Source organism: Melospiza melodia, chromosome 21, assembly GCF_035770615.1.
Source record: "Melospiza melodia melodia isolate bMelMel2 chromosome 21, bMelMel2.pri, whole genome shotgun sequence".
Classification (NCBI taxonomy): domain Eukaryota; kingdom Metazoa; phylum Chordata; class Aves; order Passeriformes; family Passerellidae; genus Melospiza; species Melospiza melodia.
In genome coordinates, this window is record NC_086214.1 from 3,394,169 (window position 1) to 3,414,931 (window position 20,763).

The 20,763-nt window shown below is 47.7% G+C and overlaps 1 protein-coding gene across 8 annotated transcripts in view; it reads right to left on the reverse strand.

Moving 5' to 3' along the window:
- The window catches only part of TSPOAP1 (TSPO associated protein 1), a 67,157-nt gene that overhangs the window by 15,487 nt on the left and 30,907 nt on the right, over positions 1-20,763 (reverse strand). For 5 of the 8 annotated variants that reach the window (XM_063174277.1, XM_063174276.1, XM_063174274.1 and 2 more), the window contains exons 12-21: positions 17,179-17,362; positions 16,659-16,879; positions 14,025-14,134; positions 12,118-12,227; positions 9,892-10,707; positions 9,251-9,402; positions 7,230-7,790; positions 4,823-5,110; positions 4,373-4,552; positions 275-1,402 (exon numbers count right to left, since the gene is read on the reverse strand). In XM_063174277.1, coding sequence (XP_063030347.1) covers positions 275-1,402; positions 4,373-4,552; positions 4,823-5,110; positions 7,230-7,790; positions 9,251-9,402; positions 9,892-10,707; positions 12,118-12,227; positions 14,025-14,134; positions 16,659-16,879; positions 17,179-17,362 — 3,750 coding nt within the window. The remainder of the gene's footprint in view (positions 1-274; positions 1,403-4,372; positions 4,553-4,822; positions 5,111-7,229; positions 7,791-9,250; positions 9,403-9,891; positions 10,708-12,117; positions 12,228-14,024; positions 14,135-16,658; positions 16,880-17,178; positions 17,363-20,763) is intronic. The other 3 variants (XM_063174282.1, XM_063174280.1, XM_063174281.1) reach the window with 3 other exon arrangements.

The following is a 20,763-nucleotide window of genomic DNA, read 5'->3' on the forward strand; positions in this document are numbered from 1 at the left end:
CCTGCCGTGGGGAGGATGACCCAGCGTGAAAAGGAATACTGCATCGGTGACACTTGGTCAGGGAGCAGGAAAAGCAGAAGCAGCTACTACAAGAAAAGCCATGGAGCAGCACAGAACTACAGAATCTCTCAGATATTCTTCCAGGCAATCCTAGAGGAGGGTTCTTTCTCTGGACAACACTGAACAAAGCAAGATACAGGCAGGCCAGGGAAGCAGAGGGAAGCCAGCACCACTGCAAGCTGCTTCAAAGCCAGAATAGGAAAAGTCACCCAACCCTTTTGTGCAAGGAGGTGCTACGTATCCCCTTCGAAGAATGTTCGAGCCTCCTTCTCCAGCCAGGTGACTTACAGTCCATCTCCCAGCCCTGCTCCTCAGAACTGCTCTCACACCTTGGAGCTTCCTTCTCCCGGCAGAAGAATCGTAGGTGCCGGCTCGGAGACCCGGCCCACTCCATACCCTGCTCTTCCATCATCTCCAGCCTGGTCAGGTCCCTTCTGCCACCCAGGTGGGCAACCTCAGACTGACTGGAGCAATCACTCCAGTCCCCCTGGCAGCTCTGGGACCTCTCTGGCCACAGCCTGCTCTCCAGGGAGGATGCACACGTTGAATCCTGCTCATCTTCGGAGTCATACTCGATGTCTATTTCCAGGCTCCTGGGGCTGGGGCAGTGCGTTGCTATCACAGCTGGTTCTGCCCCCCCTGATCCCACTGCTCTTGGGGCTTTTTTCCGTAAGGTGCCTTGTCTGGCCCGGCTGTACAAATCCAACCCCTCCTTTACACCAGCACTGCTGACAACATTCAGCTCCTCCCTGAGACTGGGAGCTCTGTATAACCCGCTCCCCATCTGGCTGCAGCTGCCCAGCAGACGACTGCAGTGCTCTGTTAGATCACTCTGTCTCTTCCTACTTATCTCAGGCCGACTCCGGATCTTCTCCCGATAATTATTTCCCTTCTTCTTGTTCCAAGAGGGACTTGTCCCACTCCCAGACTTTGGATCATTCTCCTGATAGCCCCAGTTCCAGTGTGCCTTCTTCTGACTGCAAGACAGCTGGCCAAAGGCAGGATTTGCATGGTCAGCCTCTGCTCTGCTCTCCTTAGCACTGTGCGCCCCCTGAGGAGTCTGAGCAGAGACCTTCATGGAGGTGTTACTCCCATCTTCCTTTAGAAATGGCTCCTTGCTGTTGGGTGGTTTCTCTGTTCTTCCTGAATGGTAGGTTTGTGTTTCCAAGGAGTCTTGAGGGTCTGTCTTTTCTTCTGTAACACCCTTCTCATCCTCATCTTCATCCTCATCCTCAGTCACTTCAGGGATGCTGAACAACTTCTTGCTGTGGTTCTTCTGAAGCGGGAGCTCCAGGATCCTCTCCAGAATCTCCTCATCGCTGTCAGTATCACAAAGATCCATCTGTACCCAGACCCCGAGAAAAGCCACAGCCAGGACAAGCAAAGGAAAAAAGAGAGGAAATAAACATTAAAACAAGAGGCAAAGTGACCCTGATTCCCTCCCAGCAGAGCAGGATGGAGCTGTGGCTGCAGCAAAGCAAGGGCAGGGGGCAGAGGGAGTGATGGATCTTCTGGCAAAAGCAATCAGATGAACCAGCAATGCGGCAGGAAGCGAGGAAGGCAAATGCATGGAAGAGCTCCCTCCCAGCCTCTCCTGTACACACACAGCTCTACCTGCAGCACCTCTCACCCCACCACAGCAATGACTCCTCTCAGCTTGGCACCTTTGGGAGGGATGGGGGCAGGAGAGGCACCATCCCTCCACAGCAAAGCTGAGTGGGCTCTTCTGTCCACAGGGCTCGCCCACAGAGCCATGGGTCCCCCTTAGCTGTCCTCTCCCTGGAGCACAGGGAATGGCCCTGTGCTGTAGGACACCCCTTGGAGATGTTGCTGCCTGGGCCCTTCTCACCTCCTAGCAAAGTGCAGCCCTACTGCAGGTTCCTGTCTGCAAATCCAGGAGCAGAGTTCCCACAAAAACAAAGGAAAACCCTTTACCTCAAAGGGCCACACAGATATGAGTTTCACTTGCAGATGAGTCAGAGCCTACCAGGTTACAGAAAATTTTGGGGACAACACTGCTGAATTTTAAAATTTGTTGTGGATCAACTGTAGAATTTACAGGTTTATTTCTTATCACATTAACAGTAACATAAAAGGTAAAATCCCCAGGTGCATTATGTCATTTTGGTATGAAGATACCTCTGGAGGTCTCTTGTTCACCCTCCCTGACAAGTTATATTATTAATGTGTTCCAAAGGCATTTACAAATAGATTACAAAGCATGTGTAGCTACTTTAAACTACAGCCATATGCAGGTCTGTCCAGAGATAATTAAAAACTGAACCAGAGTGAGCAAAAAACAAAGGTAGTTGCAAGCTGTCTACTGATAGTTCCAATCTCTATAGCTTTTTCCAAGCAAAACTTGGTCTTGAATTATATTTAGAATTGGTTGAAGGGGCCTTGAGATCTCCAGTTCAGTCTCCTAATTACAGCAGGACTGTTGCCAACAATAAATCCATGTCTTTGTTTAGATGAGGTTTGAAAACACCAAAGAATGGAGATCCTGAACCTTCTGGGGACTGATCCCAAGGCTGCGCTGTCCTCTAGGGTAAGAGGCTTGAACACATCTCCAACATGAACATCCCAAACAGCAGCTCATGATTTCTGCCTCTTTTAATGCATCATCTCCCAGAAACAAGACTACTTTGGCTCTCATCCTTTTAACCATTATGCAAATAGGGGGGTAAAAAATCTCCCACTCAACTCCTCTAGACCAAAAACCCCTCAAATTTTCTCAAACTTTCCTTACAGAACATTGCTCAAGGCTCCTGCCTTGTTAGCACCAATTAGGAATATGGAGAATTCATAAATACACCAAAAAAAAAGTTCAGTAAGACTTCTTTTAGCTATTTGCAAAGCTGTGGCTTCTGCTTTTGAGTTTTAATATAATAAATGGTTTCAGTGATTAAACAACTTGTTTGAGGATAAACATTTTTAAAGCACCACCCCTCTGTGTTTTCATCCTCTGGATCCTGGAAGAGTTGGCTGAGCAGCCTTGAGGTAACAGAAAATGTAGTTAAAATGCAGAATCCTAGAAACAGTGCTATTCCAGTCCAATCCCCTTCAATCCATAAGGCAGTAATGGGAGGTCTGTGCCCCAAAGCTTCCTGCCCCTCACATCCTCTCTCAATTCGGCATCTTGTCACCCTCACTCTGTTACTGCCAGCACAGAAAACAATCACTTTATCCAGTCAACAAAACACCCAGGGGAAAAAAAACAAAGAATAGCATTCTTGATTGCTCTTATTTCCTTCTTTCTCTTTCCAGGAAACTTGTTTTCCTTCCATTTTTTTTCCAGTCCAATCCCAACAACTGGAAGCCCTTCCAAAACCTTGAGAGGCAGCCCCAGCCCCTCCAGCCACCAGGCTCTCCTGGGGCTCCTGATGTGCTTCACTGCAGGTTCAATCCCTCACCTGGGAAGCAGAAGACCCTTCAGAAGGAGAAAAGGAAATTTAATCCAGAGTCACTACATTGCCTGCTACCATTTACTGCTCACCAGCCCCAGCCCTACAGACCAGCAGCCACACAGGGCACCATCAACTACAGATGTTCTCTGGTCACACGAAAAATCAAAGAGAAGGTGCTTTCTTGCCATCTGGGCATATCACATTTCCTGCAAAGCTTTTTAACTTTCCAGTCTCTCACCCTCAGTGCTTTCCCTCATGGATATTCATGCCAACTGCTGTAATCTGTATGGTTACACACCAGCTCCAGGCCATGCAGTTGGAATCACATTCCCACAGGTGCATTCAGACCAGATTCAATTCTTTGAGCATGAATTAAGCTGGACACTTACAGCTAAGCTTAGGCAGGATTTCATCCCTTGCAGCATTTGAACTACAAAGCCACAACTCTCCTCCTACATGCCACCCCTGGCAACAGAAAGCATCAAGACCTAAGCCAAGTAATCATAGAATCAAGGAATATCCTGAGCTGGAAGGGATGCACAAGGATTGAGGCCAACTCCTGGCCCTACATATGACACCCCAAAAACCACACCCTGTGCCTGAGAGCATTGACTGCTCCCTGTTTACTGCCTGTGTTAAGAACTCAAATCACCCCCCACTGATTTTAAACACCACATCACACTGCGTGTTTTTCCAACTAATTAAACCCTGGCTCCATTTATTACAAACAAACACCCTTCCCTCTCCCAAAGAACCTGTGTTTTTACTACCTTGAGCCAACACTGGGACTAAAAGCAGAGCAGCAGGACCTTGGGAAAGGCTCAGCCCAGCCCCTCCTCCTGTGAGCTGATGGCATGGGATGGCTGCACCGGCGCTCCCCACAAGCAGCACTCAGAACACGTTACCTTTTCCCCATTCTCCTGGGAACATGGCTCTCTCTGGTCCCATTTCTTCTCTTCCAGAGCTTCTGAAGACAGTTCATCTTCCTCCTCCTCTTCCAAAATATCTGAAAGGTCAGAACTCCGGTTGTGCTCACTGAAAAGGGTCAACTGTCGGCGGCCCATTTCTGACAGTTTTTCTTCTTGCTGTTGAAAAGCAAAACACATTTTCTCAGTTCTCCCAGACTCTATTTCAGCAACAAAGGAGCATTTTTCCTTTCTCTGAGCACACACACAGCTCAGGTGTGGTAGGCAAGAAAGGAGGCAGCACCCAAGGGAGTGACTGGCACATTTGGACACACACAACCATCAGCCTCATTTCAAAGCCTGCAGAACAGCACTGTCTAAGGCTGGAAAACTCAGGAGGCCAAGTACAGTTCACATCCCTCCATGGACACAAGCCAAGGTTAAACAAACCTCTCTATTCACTCTGGACATTTCTTTCTTCACCTCCTTGCCAGGAGACAACCTCAGAAAGTCCTGGCAGCTGCTCCCATCTTGGAAGGTGCCCTGCATTTCCCCAGCCTGGCTGGGGGAGGACAGAGGCTCTGGGCTCAGATGCTTCTCTGCCTCTCTCTCCATGTCAGCATTGGGACCTTTGGGTGCCTCCTGCACAGAGCACACGTGGCAGGTTTCTGTTTGGAGCTTCACCCCACTGTCCGTCGGGCTTCCCTGCTCCGCTGCTTTGGTTCTTGGTTGCTCCATCTGGGAAACAAACCAACAGTGAAAGGGGAGGTGTCTCAGACTACTTATGCACCAAAATGGAGTCTTATCACCCCAAACTCTTTGACCCTTTGACATGTTCTTTGCTCCAGGCATATGAGTATTTTGGCAGGCAACTTGCAGCTTGGGAATCTTGGCCAGGCCTGGAACAAAGCCCGCCCTGTCCTCAGGTGCCAGGTGACACATGATGCCCCAAGTGCTGCAGCTCAGCAAGGCCCACAAGGGCATGGAGAGTAACAAGTTTCAGGGCTGCAAGAAGAGCCCAAGCTATACAACAAGGTTATTCCCACTGTCATCTGCCAGAGGAATGGCCTAGACATCAGCACATTGGGTTGAGCCGGAGATGAGGACACTACTCCAGGATTTCCTGGGGCGTGAAGAAAAGGAGAATTAATGAAGAACAATAAACACAGAGAGTGCAATAAGCTTCTGATTAGATCACCTAATGAGAATTACAGAAAATCTTCATCTGTATTCCAACCAGTCCAAGAAAACCTCTGGGAGATGGAGGAATGGAACTCCAGAAACAAGAAGGGTAAGGCAGGTGGGCCTTATCAACCACCTCTTTCTCTTACTCTAACCAAGGGAACCTCCCTGCATTTTGCAATGGAGCAGAACCTTGTCCTTATGTACCAGGCACTTTGAAAACACTGAAGGATCAGACCCCAGGGACATTGAGACATTGCAAGCTTCTCAATGTCCCCTGGACAAAAGCCAGGCAGGTCCTGATCTCATGTCTAATCTCACAGCTCAGATTTTCTGCCCTGATTCCCTTTGCTGACAGCCAAGTGAAGAGACACACCTCAAGTGAGAAGGATGATTTGCATCCTGGGAGCACTCATTTCACTCCTCTCCACAAAGGAGGCAAAGCAACCACCACAAGTGCAGCCATCTACACCAGACACCTAAATGTCCAGAGGCAACATTGCTGGGAACACGTGAAGTGCAGTAAGTCTCACAAAAAAACAAGGAAATCTGGGCTGGTACTGAATCCACTGGCTGAGATATCACTCGCACAGAAATCTCCTGGCACACCACAAACATCTGAATCTGGGACAAATCCACCATGACACTCCTCATCCCTGGAAGTGTTCAAGGCCAGGTTGGATGAGGCTTGGAGCAGCCTGGCCTAGTGGAAGGTGTCCCTGTCAGGCACCAGATGATCTATAACGTGCCTTCAAACCCCAACCATTCCATGATTCTATGAAATGTGGGTAAATGAATCCAGCAGTTGATCCAAGGTACTGTGAGCTGCAAATGATCAGGCACTGACCTCTGAAATTTTGGACTCAACATCTCAGTTCTTCTGGGTATTGAGCTGGCCTTTGGGCTTGGACCCACCATGCTGCTCTTGCTTCAGCAATTTTCAGAAATCTCAGCCTAACTCTGACCCTTCACAAGGTCACACTGTCATGATTAATAAAGTTGTGCTAAATTTAACAGTTTGAAGCACTCCTATGAGTTCTGATGTTAAAAGTCAGAATGGGAAATAGATCCTTTCCCCTGATGTAATACATCCCACAACAGGAGGGCCCACTTCCCCATCGTCACAGAACAATCATTCACCATCATTATACAGCTCTCAGACATCCTCATCACTGTCCTAAAAGAACTCTGAAAGCACTTACCCACCCCACTGGGAGTACCACTGGGAATTTCACTCACCCACTGGGAACCCTAAATAGCCAGTGTCAGAACAGTTTGCCAGTTCTGCAGCCATGGCTGCCTTGCTCCGCCATCCACTAAGGTGCTCTACCACTGTCTCGTACAAACCCACCAGACTGGAGAAGGTCCCTTCAAGTCAGAGAGCACAGCAATGCCAGACTAACATGGGAACATCCTTTTAACCTTTTAACTCTGCAAATTCTTCCTTTTCTCATTCTGTTCCTCATATGCTAGCAAACATAATCAAGAGGTGAGCTGCATCTTCCAGGTACACAACAGCAGCCAAAACTCTGACAGTTTGCCACCACTGGATGATGGCGCAGAGGTGACGCTGTGTCACAGAAAGGTGCTCAGTGGCATTTTGTCCTACTCCCCAAAAAGGATCCACTGCCCTTCCCTGCACACCTGGCACTGGGCAGGAGATGTAAGCACTTACCTGCACCTCCATCCCTCCACCCAGCTGTTGCATTCCCTGTTTCTGGGAAAGCCCAGGCTCCGTGCCAGGCCCTGGGAGCACTGTGCCAGCCTGTTGGGGAGGCACACTCAGGCATTTCTTGTCTCCTTCAATGTCCAAGCCCTGCGGGGAAGTGCCTGGAGCCTGCACCAAGGAAGCACCAGGGGAGGGGAGGTGTGGTGGGGAAGAGGCTTCTTCTGTCAGAGGCTGCACTGAGCCAACAGGGCTGGAGGAGGGATCAGTCAATTTGGCATCTGAGCTCTCAGCAGGAATTTTCTGTTGGAGCGTGTGCTGTGGGCTGCGGGGAGGCAGCAAGGCCCTGGGGGCCCAGCGGGGCAGTCTGGGGGGGACAGTGGTGCACGCAGAGGAAGGGCAGTGGGAGGATTGCAGCAGGACCGAAGAAATCTGGGCTGGAACCGAATCCACGGACTCCCCGTACTGAGACATCGTCCTCACAGAAACCTCACGGCACACCTGGAACATCTGAAGCTGGGACAAGTCCACCAGGACACTCCCAGCAGTTGGAGAAGTAACTTCTATCACCTGTAAGCAAAAGAACAGGAAGGAATTATTTATTGTGCACAGCTCAGCCCTTCAATTCCCAACCCAAAGTTGATAGAACCCACAGTTCTGGAGAGCACCTGTGCACAATTCCCACCCTTCTGCACACTATCTGGGAAGAATGAATGTTAAAGAGAAATTTGAGAAACTGAATGGTCTACAAAATATGAATATATCCTCTCCTACTCCAGATTTTAACCCTCCTTGTTTCCTAAGCCTTAAGGAGCTTTTCCCTTTTTTAGGTCGCTTTTTCAACTACCTTCCCAAACTCTTCCTTTTTTTCATCTGTGAAGAGAAAAAAGCATTTCCACGACAAAAGACCAATTATCCAAAACAGCATCATTCTATTTTGCACTGTGCTCCTCAAACAACATCATGTGTGCATAAGACCACAGGACATTTTCAATACAGAATGTCCTTGGATGTTCTGTATCAGTAACAGTACTGAATAAACAGAACCCTGGGGTGTTTGTATGTTAAAATGACAGAATGGTTTGGTTTGGAAGGAACCTTAAAAACCATCTCATTCCAGCCCCCGCCATGGGCAGGGACATCTTCCACCTGGAGCACCCCAGGTTGTTCCAAGCCCCCTCCAACCTGGCCTTGGACACCACCAGGGCTGGGGCAGTCAAAGCTTCTCTGGACAATTTTTGCCTGGGCGTCATTACCCTCACAGGGAACAACTTCTTCCCAGTATCCCACCTAACCCTGACTTCTGGCTTGGGAAGCCATTTCCTGTGTCCTGTCCCTCCATCCCTTGCCCTCAGTCCCTCTCCAGCTCTCCTGAAGCCCCTTTAGGCCCTGGAACAAGCTCTGAGATCAACCTGGAGCCTTCTCTTCTCCAGGCGAACACCCTCAGCTCTCCCAGCCTGGCTCCAGAGCAGAGGGGCTCCAACCCTTGAAGCATCTCCCTGGCCTTGTCTGACTCGCTCCAGCAGCTCCGCATCCCTTTGATGTTGGGGGCCCCAGAGCTGGAGGCAGCTCTGCAGGTGGGGTCTCACCTAAGCATGGCAGAGGGGCAGATTCCCCCACCCACACTCTTCTGCCCATGCTGTGAGGATGCCAACTTTATGCTGGAGCACTACACCTCAGTCCTCACATTTGCAAGAAAGCTCCAGTGGTGGCTGTGTACTTGTCCTTGTGCTCTGCCCACACCCTGGGGACTGTTTGCCAAAGGATCAGGCCAGTGCCTGGGCTGAGCAAAGGAGGCTGTTTTGCTGCTGGAGGGTCCTGCTCCAGGAGCACCTCCAAAACCCGGACAGATGTCCTTTGCAGTGTGCATCACACAGCCCAAGCAATGTCCCTTCTCTGACGTCACTCCTTTCTGGGCCAAGGACTGCCACTGCCTCTTCAAGACCCTTCCTGGATCAAGCTTTCCATGTCTTAAGGTCTGATACCTCATGCTCCCCCTGCAACAGCCCAGCCCCCTGCACAGCCAGTACCTTCTGTCCATCCGCGTACACGGCATAGCCAGTGACCCGCACCCCATTGGAAGATCCTTCAGCGTCAATGGTGACAGGTAACCAGCTGATAACCAGGATACCTGGAGAGGGACCAGCTTCCACCTGGACATCCAAAGGAGCATCAGGTGTGCCTGTGAGAGACCAAACACAATTTCCTCTTGCTTATCTGGCTACAGCATAAAGCTCAACCCTGGTTAGAACCAAAGAGCAAACTCCCAACCACACTTGCCCCTGCAGAACTGAACTACAACAGCCAGGCCAGTATTGGGAAATGTCATACAGAACCAGAGAAAATAAGGTGCTCTTGTTCCGTGAAAGCTTTAATGCACAGAAAACAGAACTTTGCAAAAGTAGCTGAGGCCAAGATGCAGCAATCATTGGAGCAAAGTCATGGTAAACCATCTCTTCCCTGCCCAACCAGCACAGAGGATGTCTTCCCAGAGCAAATGAAAGCAAAAGGGCGAATCAAATTTTAAAATAAAGTAAGAAAAACATTAAGACAAAACAGTGCAGCACCTCAGGCTTTGGGGACCTAATCAACCTTGCTTCCCTCTGTCCTATGGCTTCCCAGCAAAGGGCCAGCTAAGCACAGCCTCTCCATGTGCAGAGGCCTGCAGTACCTGCTAGAGGGGTAGTGAAGTGTATCACGGCTGAGTCCTGCTCCTGCCCCTTGGGCACCTCTTCCCAAGGAGTTTTCATGGGCCGGGCCTCCAGCTTGGCCACGTACTGGGTGCTGGGCTGCAGGTTGCGGAAGGTGTACCAGTACACGCCCGGCTTGGTCACATCACACTCCTGCCCATTGAGATACACCCCGTGGCTGTAGTTGCTGTTGCAGGGAAGCCACGTGACCTCTGCTGACGTGGCTGTGACGCTTCTGACTTTCAGCATCGTCGGTGCCACGCCAAAATCCTGCCCCACAAAGAAAGTGCAGCGCAGTTTATCCGAGCTGCCGCGCTCTGTCACCGTCTGCACGGACACGCGGTAAGCCCTGCTGTGTAAGTCCAGCTTCTCTATCACTGCTTTGGTCTGAAGGCCACTCTTCACGTTCTGACGTAGCTCTTCATCCACATAGATGTTGTAGCTTTGTATGTCTGGGCAGCCAGCTGACAAAAGAGGTGGTTCCCAGCCTACAACTATGCTTCTGGCAAGCTGCTTGATAAGAGTCAGTTTTCTTGGGTAAGGCACTGCTGTGTGACTAACGGGCTCCTCCTGGTCTCCTTCTGCTCTGCTGGCCAACGGACTGGTGCTACTCTCTTCAATGGAAAACTCACTCTTATCTCCACTGCTGGTGCTTGTACTGACCAAACTTTTCTCCTGGTATGAGCTATGGGTGAGATCATTCAGCTCCGGAGGCAGAAACATCATGAGGTCATCATCTGAAACTCGCTCAACAAAATTGGAGGGGACCAGCCCTCGCCGGCCATCCATCAGCTCCCCTAAACAAAAAACAGGACACCTGTTACCACTGCTCCTGCCATTGACCTTCCAACTCAGCTGCCAGGACTATGGCACAACATCTTTGCCAGGGTACAACAGCTCAGCAGTCAAGAGTGGAAAAGATCTCGGGGAGGTTATTCCTGGCAATGCTTCCTGATTTCCTAGGGCTTCCCTTGTTAGGTCCCAAAGGACACAGTGAGGAAATTCACTGCTTCACACATCTCAAAACCGACTAAGTAAAAAGTTGGGTTGTGTAACTAGCTAAAGGCTTTCTCCCTCTTCATTATCCCATTCCTCCTCATCACAGCTCTTTCACTAACTTTTTTAGCCTTCCCAAACTACCCAGCTGGATGATTTTACGTCTTCTCCCAGACATACAGATTTGGGGTTTGCAGTATTTCCTCCAGAAAGTCCATCTTCCCAGCTCTGTATTCAGCTCTGGCCTTTCTTTTAGCTCCCTTCTTTCTTAAGTTAACTCCTCCACTAAAGATGTCCCAAAAAGACTTGTGGGGACAACAGATAAACAGCACTTGGTCTGTGCAAACCCATCAAACCACAGATGAGCAGCACACAGGGACTGCACTGCCTTCTCCTTTCCAAACTCTACCTACAGCAAATCAAGTGAAAGCAGGGAAAGCAGAAAAGGTTAGTAAAGAATAATCTTTTTAAACAATAAACAAACAAATAAATGATAAGCTTGGGAATAGAAAGAAAGAAAAATGAGGCAGAGCAGTCACAGAGCAAGCAGTGCAACACACATGCATTTGTCTCAGCTCTTGCAAAGCACCTCAGGAAATCAGGAATTTATCACCCCTTAAGCAAGTGGCTCCACAAAAAAACCTCAACACAAATTTACAGCCCACAAATCTTGGTTTCAATTCCATCCACCTTTTAGTCAACCAGGATCATGTTTGCAAAGGGACCAGAACAGCAACACTGTGTAACACTAGCAAAGGTCACAATTGTAGTCTGGGTTGATTAATGTATCCCCTCTTTGTCAAAAGAGCATGAGGCAATGGAGCCCATTACCTGCTGCAGTCCCTGGCTCACTACAGGCACTGGAAAGAGGGAAACAGCCCATCTGCAAAAGAGGCTGAACATGTTCCTCTCCATGGTGAGGGAGGAACCATATGGGAGCTGAAACCATTGGGGATGAAACCTGGAACTTGCTGAAAGTAGTGGCAAAATTTCCACTGAAATCAATAGACAAAGATTTTATAGCTTAGACTTAATTTATTCATATCATAAATAAAGTAGTTTCCAACAAGATCTGCTCATCCAACAAACTAACTTTGGGTAGAAACCCTTTACCTTGTGGTCTCAAGATTTGCTAAATTTCTCTCTCATTTTCTGGAGAGAAACCAACACTCCCTAGCAGTTCGGTCACATTTCATTTTACTAAAACACACCTTCAAAGAAGCCATCTTCATCCATGTCTCCATAGATGTAAATATATTCTCCAGCAGTCAGTGGAAGTTCTGCCTCTGGATTTTCATTAGGTCCATCAAAAGGATTGTAGCTGAAATATTTACAATTGGAAGACTTAATTTGCATAGGAACCTTCCCAGCAACACCTTACAGCTGTGATGCTGATAAGGTTTCAGTTCATTGGGAATGACTCCACTTTGGCAAGCAGCAAAATCCACAGACACAGGTTTACATGTAAACTGTAGTTTACATATGAAAATATTTAATAACAGATAATTTCTGAGGAGCAGAAGAGATGACTTGTTACATCCAAAGGAACAGGGATATAAGAATGTTGGAGGGGACTGGAGCATCTCTCTGAGGACAGGCTGAGGGAGCTGGGCCTATTCAGCCTGAAGAAAAGTCAACAGAACGGGGATTTTATCAATGCACAGGTATATTTGGGGTGGGTGTCAAGAGGAGGGGGCCAGATGCTTTCCACTGGTGCCCAGCAACAGGACAAGGGGTAGTGGGCACAAACAAACAGGAAATTTCACCAGAACCTGAGGAAAAACTTCTTTGAGGTTGAGCAAACACTGAAAAAGGCTGCACAAAGAGGCTGTGGTGTCTCCTCCTGCTCTAACCCCACATTTTAAACAGCACTCCAAAAACTTCACCAGCAAGAAAATGAGACATAAATTGGTGATATGGCTTGGACTCTAGGCAGTTCTAACCTGCCTACCCAGGGATCCTCAGACTAATCAGAGGGTCTCATTTCACAGGAAAATGCCTCATGAAAAACCTTTATCTTTACAAACACCTACTGCCAATTCCTGTTCTTTACCCCTTAAAAGGGTTTTCATCATGCCAAAGCAATGTTTATCTCTCTGTGATCTGACTGAGACCTTATGGGCCCAAGACTTGCATGAAGACACAGACCACATCTGATGTGCTCCTCACAAGCACAGAATCATCCCTGTTCTCTTCCTCCCAATGGAAAAGCTGAAGGATAGGTAATACACTGAACTGTAGCAACATGGGCTTGACCATGATGGCTCAGTGAATGGCAACAAACAAAACATCTGGCTTTTTTTTTCTCTTTAAAAATTACAGCCAGAAGCATTTTGGCCAAAAATTTCAAAAATTCTAAGTTGAAATTTTCTTAATTGTTGAAACAAGATTTCTTAGAGAAGAATTCTTGCACTATTCTGAAAAAAAACCAGACAATTCAAGGAATATGTCAGTTGAACTAATTTTCTAACAGAGACCAATATTTAAAGTTTCACACAGTGCTGTTCACTGAAAGCTACTGAGCTTAATGTGCTTTTGTTGAGCTAAGCCTGGATTGTGCAGGAAGTTACAAGTCTCAAATCATTCAATCATGGAATGGTTTGAGTTGGAAGGCACCCAAAAGCTCATCTAATTCCACTTCCTGCCATGGGCAGGGACACCTCCCACTGTCCCAGGCTGCTCCAAGCCCTGTCCAACCTGGCCTTGGGCACTGCCAGGGATCCAGGGGCAGCCCCAGCTGCTCTGGGCACCCTGTGCCAGGGCCTGCCCACCCTCCAGGGAACAATTCCATTCCAATATCCCATCCATCCCTGCCCTTTGGCAGTGGGAAGCCATTCCCTTGTCCTGTCACTCCAGGTATTTGTTCCCAGTCCCTCTCCAGCTCCCCTGGAGCCCCTTTAGGCACTGGAAAGAGCTCTAAGGTCTCCCCAGAGCCTTCTCTTCTTCAGGCTAGACACTCTCAGCTCTTCCAGTGTGAAAATCCCATGGAGAAATAAGATAAAAGGTCTAACCTATGATTATCCACTCCTAACAGTGTGAATCCTAGAGAAGATTGTGAAGTAGGGAACTGTGGATAACTGTGTAACTTCACAGAGCACAGGCAATGAGCACTCAGTACCTGTATCGAGCTAAGAACACCTGGAGCTTTGCAGGGCCTTGGCTGCCCGGCTCTGGCATGAGGGAGATGCTGTCAACATCCAGTTCTTCCATTTCACTCGCAGTGTCCACCTAAAAAAGTTAAAGGAGTAAAAGAATACTCAGAGTGTTTGTACATAGTGAACACATCCTCTAATCTCATGGCTCCTGGGCTAAGGACCATCTCTAAGAATGACTTTTTAGGTGAGGAAGTAGTAATAAGAGGCAACAGCCCCAAGTTGGAGCTTCAGAGCTTCCAGTCAGACATCAGGAAAAACTCCTTGCCCAGGTGGGTGATACAGCCTTGGGAACAGTTCCCAGAGCTGGGGGGAACTCTATTCTTGAAGAACCTGTAGCCTGAGCTCAGCAGAGCCATGGCCACACTGATCTAAAGCTGGTAACAATCCCACTGGAGCAGGAGATTTGACTAGAGGGTCTGGAAACCTCCTCCACCCCAGACATCCATAATTCAGCATACTGGTTTCTTGCTACCTCTAAATGGTAGCTGTGCCTTATGCAACAGAAATGTCAACCTGAACAGAGAAGCTCTGTTGGATGTTGGGGTCTTTAACTGCTTCTGTCCTCTCCAATACCTGTAAATTTTCTGTAGGATGTCTATGTACTTTAGACAGAGCTTTGATTGAAACTTTTGGTTTTAGCTGACTCTGCTAACAGCACATGCTGAATGAAAGTCAGGGCAGGAAGCCCCCATTCCTGTTACAACCTCTCCCTTTCTAGCCAGCAGCTCCTTCTGCACTTCCTAAGCTGAAGGCTGCACCTTCAGGTCATTTGGTGCCTACTGGCAAAGCACCTTTGGGAAATTTTTCTCAGTTGTTTTGATCCGGTGAAATGTTGGGATTTCACATCCAGTGGCAAGGGGTTATGTAATGCAACCTTTCTTCTTGAGGCAGTGCACTCCCTGGGGTTTGTCTGAACTTGTGCCAATGAACCAATTCAAGCTGCCTTTTTAAAGCAGACCTCAAGGCAAACGTATTTTTGATCAAGAGCCACTGCAGGCACCAGAACACTGTCGCCGACACCTTTTGTGAAAAATCTTTTCTTAGGATTTTTCTCCCTTCTGAGAAGCTGTGGTCTCAGAGACAAATGTAAGCAATGGTTGTCTGCTGCTGTAGAATGTATCAAGTAAATCCGTGATGGGTCTCCTGTAGACGTTTAGATTTACTGACCAGTCACGGCAGAGCTGGCTCTCGCTCTCTGTCCGAGCCAGCTGCCTTTGTTGTCATTCTTTCTTTTCTATTCTTAGCTTAGCTAAGTTCTGAGGAAACCTTTTCCTTTCCTTTTCTTTTTAGTATAGTTATAATGCAATATATATATATAAAATAAAATAATAAATCAAGCCTTCTGAACATGAAGTCAACATTCTCGTCTCTCCTCTCATCCAAAAACCCCTGTGAACACAGTCACAGAACACAAAGTATTTTTTTTTTAACACATGAAGAGCCAATCTCAGGAGGAGTTCAGAGCATCTTTTCAAGGTACTGTACTCCTTGTAATGCAATCCTACCCCATGTCCTTGGAGAACAAAAATCTGTAACACCCAAACAAAGGGGCTTAGCCTGGAATGTTCCCACAGTTATGTGCTGTGGAAGCCAAACTCTCCAGGCAATGGCTCTTTTCCAAGGGTCCCACACTGATCTCTGCAGCCATCTATCTCTCCAGGGAGGCAGGCTGGCTTCCAAGCTTTTTCTTGAATTAAAAAGTAGGCTTTTTTCCTGCTATAGAATTGCTAACAGTCCCATACCTGTTCCTCCCCAGGTGTGACCTTCACTTTGTCTCTGAGCATGGCACTTCCTTCACCTCTTACACAGTGGGAGGCTCTGCCTGGCACTGAAGCAGCCCTTTGCTGTGGCTGTCCTGAGCTGGGCACCTCAGCACTTCAGCAGCTTTAGTACTCAGGAAAAAAAGAGCAAAAGGTGCCTCTCAGGCCACCACACCTGGCCCTGCTCACAGCACTTCTCTGCCCTAAAGTCTGTCCCCTCCAGTGACGCACAGGAGAGAGCATCAACCCCTGCTCAAGGGAACCCCACACCACCACAAAAGGGCTCCTGGGGAGAAGAAGCAACAACCATCAAGGAGATCTTGGTGACACAAACATGAAAAGCCTGTTAGCTCCATCTCTCTTAGCACAAACTTGGCACCCTCTCATGGTTTCTTTCACCAATATCTTAGTAACTAAAAACACCACACAAGAAGTTTGAGTTCCTCATTAACAGCTCAAGGCGAAAAATAGTCTGGACACAGTTTCTCCTCATGCTAGAAATTCTAGTTTGTAGCCTTTGTATGTCTTAGTGGCAGCTGAGATGCCACAAGGAAGCTTAGCAAGAGCTACTTCACACATCCCATCCCATTCCTCCAAGCTCCCAGGCACTGTCTATCCAGCTGTTTCCTTCATGGAACACAGCAAGATATTCAAATGAGCATTAAAGACATGACATCTGAAGTAATTTCAGTATTTTCCTATGGTTTTCCTCTTGTTTATTCCATTTTCTTCAGGCAGCCAGAAGGGAATGAATGCAACTTTACTGGTGCTCTCAGCAATGCATGTATTCCCTTCTGGCTGGAAAGCACAGGCAGCAGAGGGGACTCCCATACTGACCTCCGGAGTTGGGCAGGATTTTGGGCTGTTCTGCATGGATTCAGATTTTGAAGAGCTGGACTGAGACTCCCCTTTCTTGGATTGTTTCTGAGCACTGCTGGGAGCAGCTGGGGAGCCCATGGTGGTGTTTGGCCCTCGCTGCGACAGCTCCAGCTCGTCACTCCCTTCATTGTGAACCTTCTTTGTGGTCTGATGGGGGAGCAACCCAGGAACAGCTGACTCTGCAACAAAATCAGCTCTCCATTAGTTACAGCCACAGGCAGGATACAGTATCAGCACTGAGCACCCCAAGGAGCAGCCCAAGCCTCTCCAAATGCGCCTCGTTCAACAGACTGGACACCTCAGCTCTCCCTGGCCACAGACATGCCAACTTCTCTTTACAAAATGAACCAAAAGTATTTACAGTAGGGACAGAGATGCCAAAATTACACTAAATATTTGCATTAACTCCTTCAGCCCTTTTCATTTACATAAATATCAACCCATTTGTCAAATGCCTCTCAGGCACGTCCAACATTACCCTTCTCCCAGCGGGGCTGCGGGGTGGAGCTGCACAGAGCAAGGGGCAGCTCTGAAGTCACCAGGGTGGAGGTGAGAAGGTCGATTTTTCCTGTTTGAAGTCGGAATTGTTGGAGTTCCTGTGACAGGAGGCTGAATTGCTCTGTTTGGCTGCGACACTGGTCCTCCAGATCCTTCACCCGGGCCTGCCAGGAGAGAACGAGGTTAGGAACAAACCCCTGACAAAACACTGAGGTTCCAAACAGGATTTGCCTTTGCTGCACCTTTTCCCAGATTCCAAGGAGCTAAAGGATGCTTTCAAATGCCCTGCCTAGGAACAGTCATTGGAAACTGGCAGCCTCACACCTCTACTTATTTTAGAAAAGCTGAGGCTCATCATCTCTGAGGATGCTGACTACAAACCCCAGTAGGACTTAGCCCTAAAATTCTGCATTTGAACTTCAATATCCTCTCTCAGCCCTGCACAAGACCAGATGAGATACGTGAGAGACAAATAAGCCTTAAAAAGATTCAAAAGGCTTTGCATGGTTTTTGGAGCATTAAAATCACATCTCCAAAAGGAATTGCTCTCCCAATTTTGTTCATCACTCCAGAGGCCCCAGCAAGCTCCCTTAATCTGATTTCCCCACCATTCCAGGCAGGACTGCCAACTGTCCCTCTGGACCTTGGCACTAGGAAGGGCAGAGAGCACATGGGCCCATGTTGCAGAACTCTCCCTTGATGTGGGAAGCACTTTTCTCCCTGGTCCTACAGAGCTGATTTACTCCAGGGAAATGCATGCTGAGGGCAAGAAAGCTACAACTCAGCAAGATGAGGTGCCAAGGAGCCTTGGGAAACACTGTGGAGAGGGAGGGACACATTCCTGCTAGAGAACCATTTGTATTTTCCCATACTGTCTTTTTACCATCCCTAGAACTTCCCCTTACTAAACACTGCTGATTCCTGGCTGTCTACACATCCCCACATTCCCCCAGGTTGTAGGCAGACTAATTCCCAGGTGATTCCAACTGCTCCTTTCCCTCCTCTCACTTTCTTGTAGGTAAGAAGAACCAAAACAGATGACTGCACTGCACTCTTCAAAATTTTCCATTCTACCAAATGTATTTGAAGTGTTTTTTCTCCTTTCAACTCAAAAAATAAATTATGCCTTGAAATATTATGTGAGTCAGAAAGCCCAAGATTTTAAGCAGCTCTAAAAATAACATTTCTGACCTGGATAAAGCTCTCTCTGTGGTCTCACAGTAACACAAAACCTTTGTAGCCACTCCCTAAGGATTTAGGACGGTCATGCATTTTTATTTGACTGTGACATACCTGTTTTAGGCATTTCAGTTTATTACTTGTTCCCTCCACAAGTCTAAAGGTGCTCTCATGCTCTAAGGAAAGCCTGGTGAAGTCTCTCAAGTTTGGCAAGAGCTATCTCTGAACTGAATTCAGATGCCAGGACCAACTTCCAGAAGTGTCTGTGTTATCCACTTGCTCAGAGTCAACTCCCTGTTTACTAAGTCATGGTGCACAGGATTCCTCTGCCAATATGAGTGTTTGAATTTACTTACAGTTTGGATTTTTCTCATAAAGACTTCTCCCCTACAACATTGCATCTCAATAGAGAAAAGAAACCCTCAACAGTAAGAACAGTTGCACTGGATCAAAGGAGGGCTTCTTCAAGTCCAACATCCATCCCTGATCCCACCTTGGGACAGAGCCTACAACAACAGACAGGTTCAGAATGACTGCAGGACCAGAGGGGGATTTCCTGTCTTCTCTGCCAGCAGATGCATCTGGATATTGTGTTTAATAGCATCATAATAGTACCTTGTCCTGTAAATTCATAAACCACAGTCTAAATCCATTTATACTGGTGGCCAAGCCAATAACCTGGATCATTCAGTTTAATTCTAAGACACCTAATTAGTCAAGTGTCTTTTCAATCCGTTATTCCAAACAACACACAAACATGCCTTAAGTACTACTGCCACACCATACACAAGGTGTACTTCTAGTAGCTACTTTGTAGGGGACTGCAGGCAGCTGGGAAGCAGCAGGTTTCCAGGGCAGTGCTGGGAGACAGGAAGATGAGGCCCAAGGACATGGCCAGGAGGTTCAGGGAACCAGCAGGAATCAAGCTCTAGACACAGAGAAGACTTCTGTGTCTGTGCCCAACCCAAAATGGGGAGAAAGAGGAGTCTCCCACAAAAGGGACTGGACTTCCAGAAGAGGCTGCAAGAGAAGGAGCAGAGCTTGGTGGGGTCAGTTTAACCACCAACTCAGGAACTGATTCTCCACATCCAACCACCACCACTTCAGCCCCATCCTCTAAGACACTCTCATTAATGGCAGGTCTGTTCCACTTCTCCAGCTCATGCTCTCCTTTCAGATGTGCCTTGCTCCCCTTCTCCATATCTTCTGCTATTACTTTTCAGATCAGAGAATTCCCATTTTGCTAGAAGGGAATTCTGCAGTTGTGCAGTCCAAGCTCTTGCTAAAAGCAGGGCTGATGCCAAAGGAATTAAAGGAACATCCACAACTCCACATCAGTGTGGGTGCAACTTCTACAGGCTTGTGACCATAACCCAATAAAGTCCTTTCCTGAGAATTCCCACCACTTTGCTGCTTTTTTGACCAACTTGTGGCTGGCATTTTTTTTTAAAATCCCCTACCTCTAACCCTGCACCTCCTGTGCCAGCAGGGAATTATGAGCCCACCACCGGGCATGTTTAGTCTCTACTCTCTCCTCCACGTGTCTTTGCACACCTACATTTTATCTCCCCATTCCTCCTGAGAGTTCTGCCAGATTGGAAGGTTTTAAAGAAGTTTTCTATCAGCTACAAACCATAGCACTTCTGTACCAGCCTTCTTTCGAAACCACCTGTGAACAGGCCAGCTAGCACAGCTCCCAAGCTGGAATTTCATTAGTACCACCTCTTCTGGGAAAACTGTCATCCACAATCTCTACTTCCCATCTTCCACTCAGTTACAAAGCCAGCAGGACCCATCTTCACGATGCTCATTTGCAATGTTGTCACCACTGCTTTTGGAATTTGAAGGAAACACTTCACTCTTGGACTGCAAAGACACTTAAATGTGGAGAAGGAGCACAGTTGGGCAATTCTAAAAATCTGAAAGTGCCAAGAAAAGTAAGCTCCTAATTCTAATTTTCTAATTGGTCAAGAAAGCAAGGCACTTAAAGAGAAACACAGCTGCCCCATCAAACTCATAGGGGGAGCTCCTTTAATTACACTTATTTCTTGGCAGTAACACTCTTGCAATCTTTTCCAGAGTATAGTTAAAACAAGAACACCAAGCAACTGTCAAAGTCAGAACAGATGGAGAAACGTCCTGTTTGACAGCATTAGAGCAGTACCTGCATGCAATCCAAAGTACTCTGGGAGCAAGAAGAAAAGCAAAAAGAGATATCAAACCACATCAGCAGTTACACTACAACACTCTGCCGAAGATAATCCAACCCTCAGTCTGAATGAAATTGTTTTCTCACCAAATTACAGTGTCTGCCTTGTTCCATACTGAGATTCCCACCTCATTCCCAGAAGCTAAATCCTACACACTAAATGCATGAATAAGATAA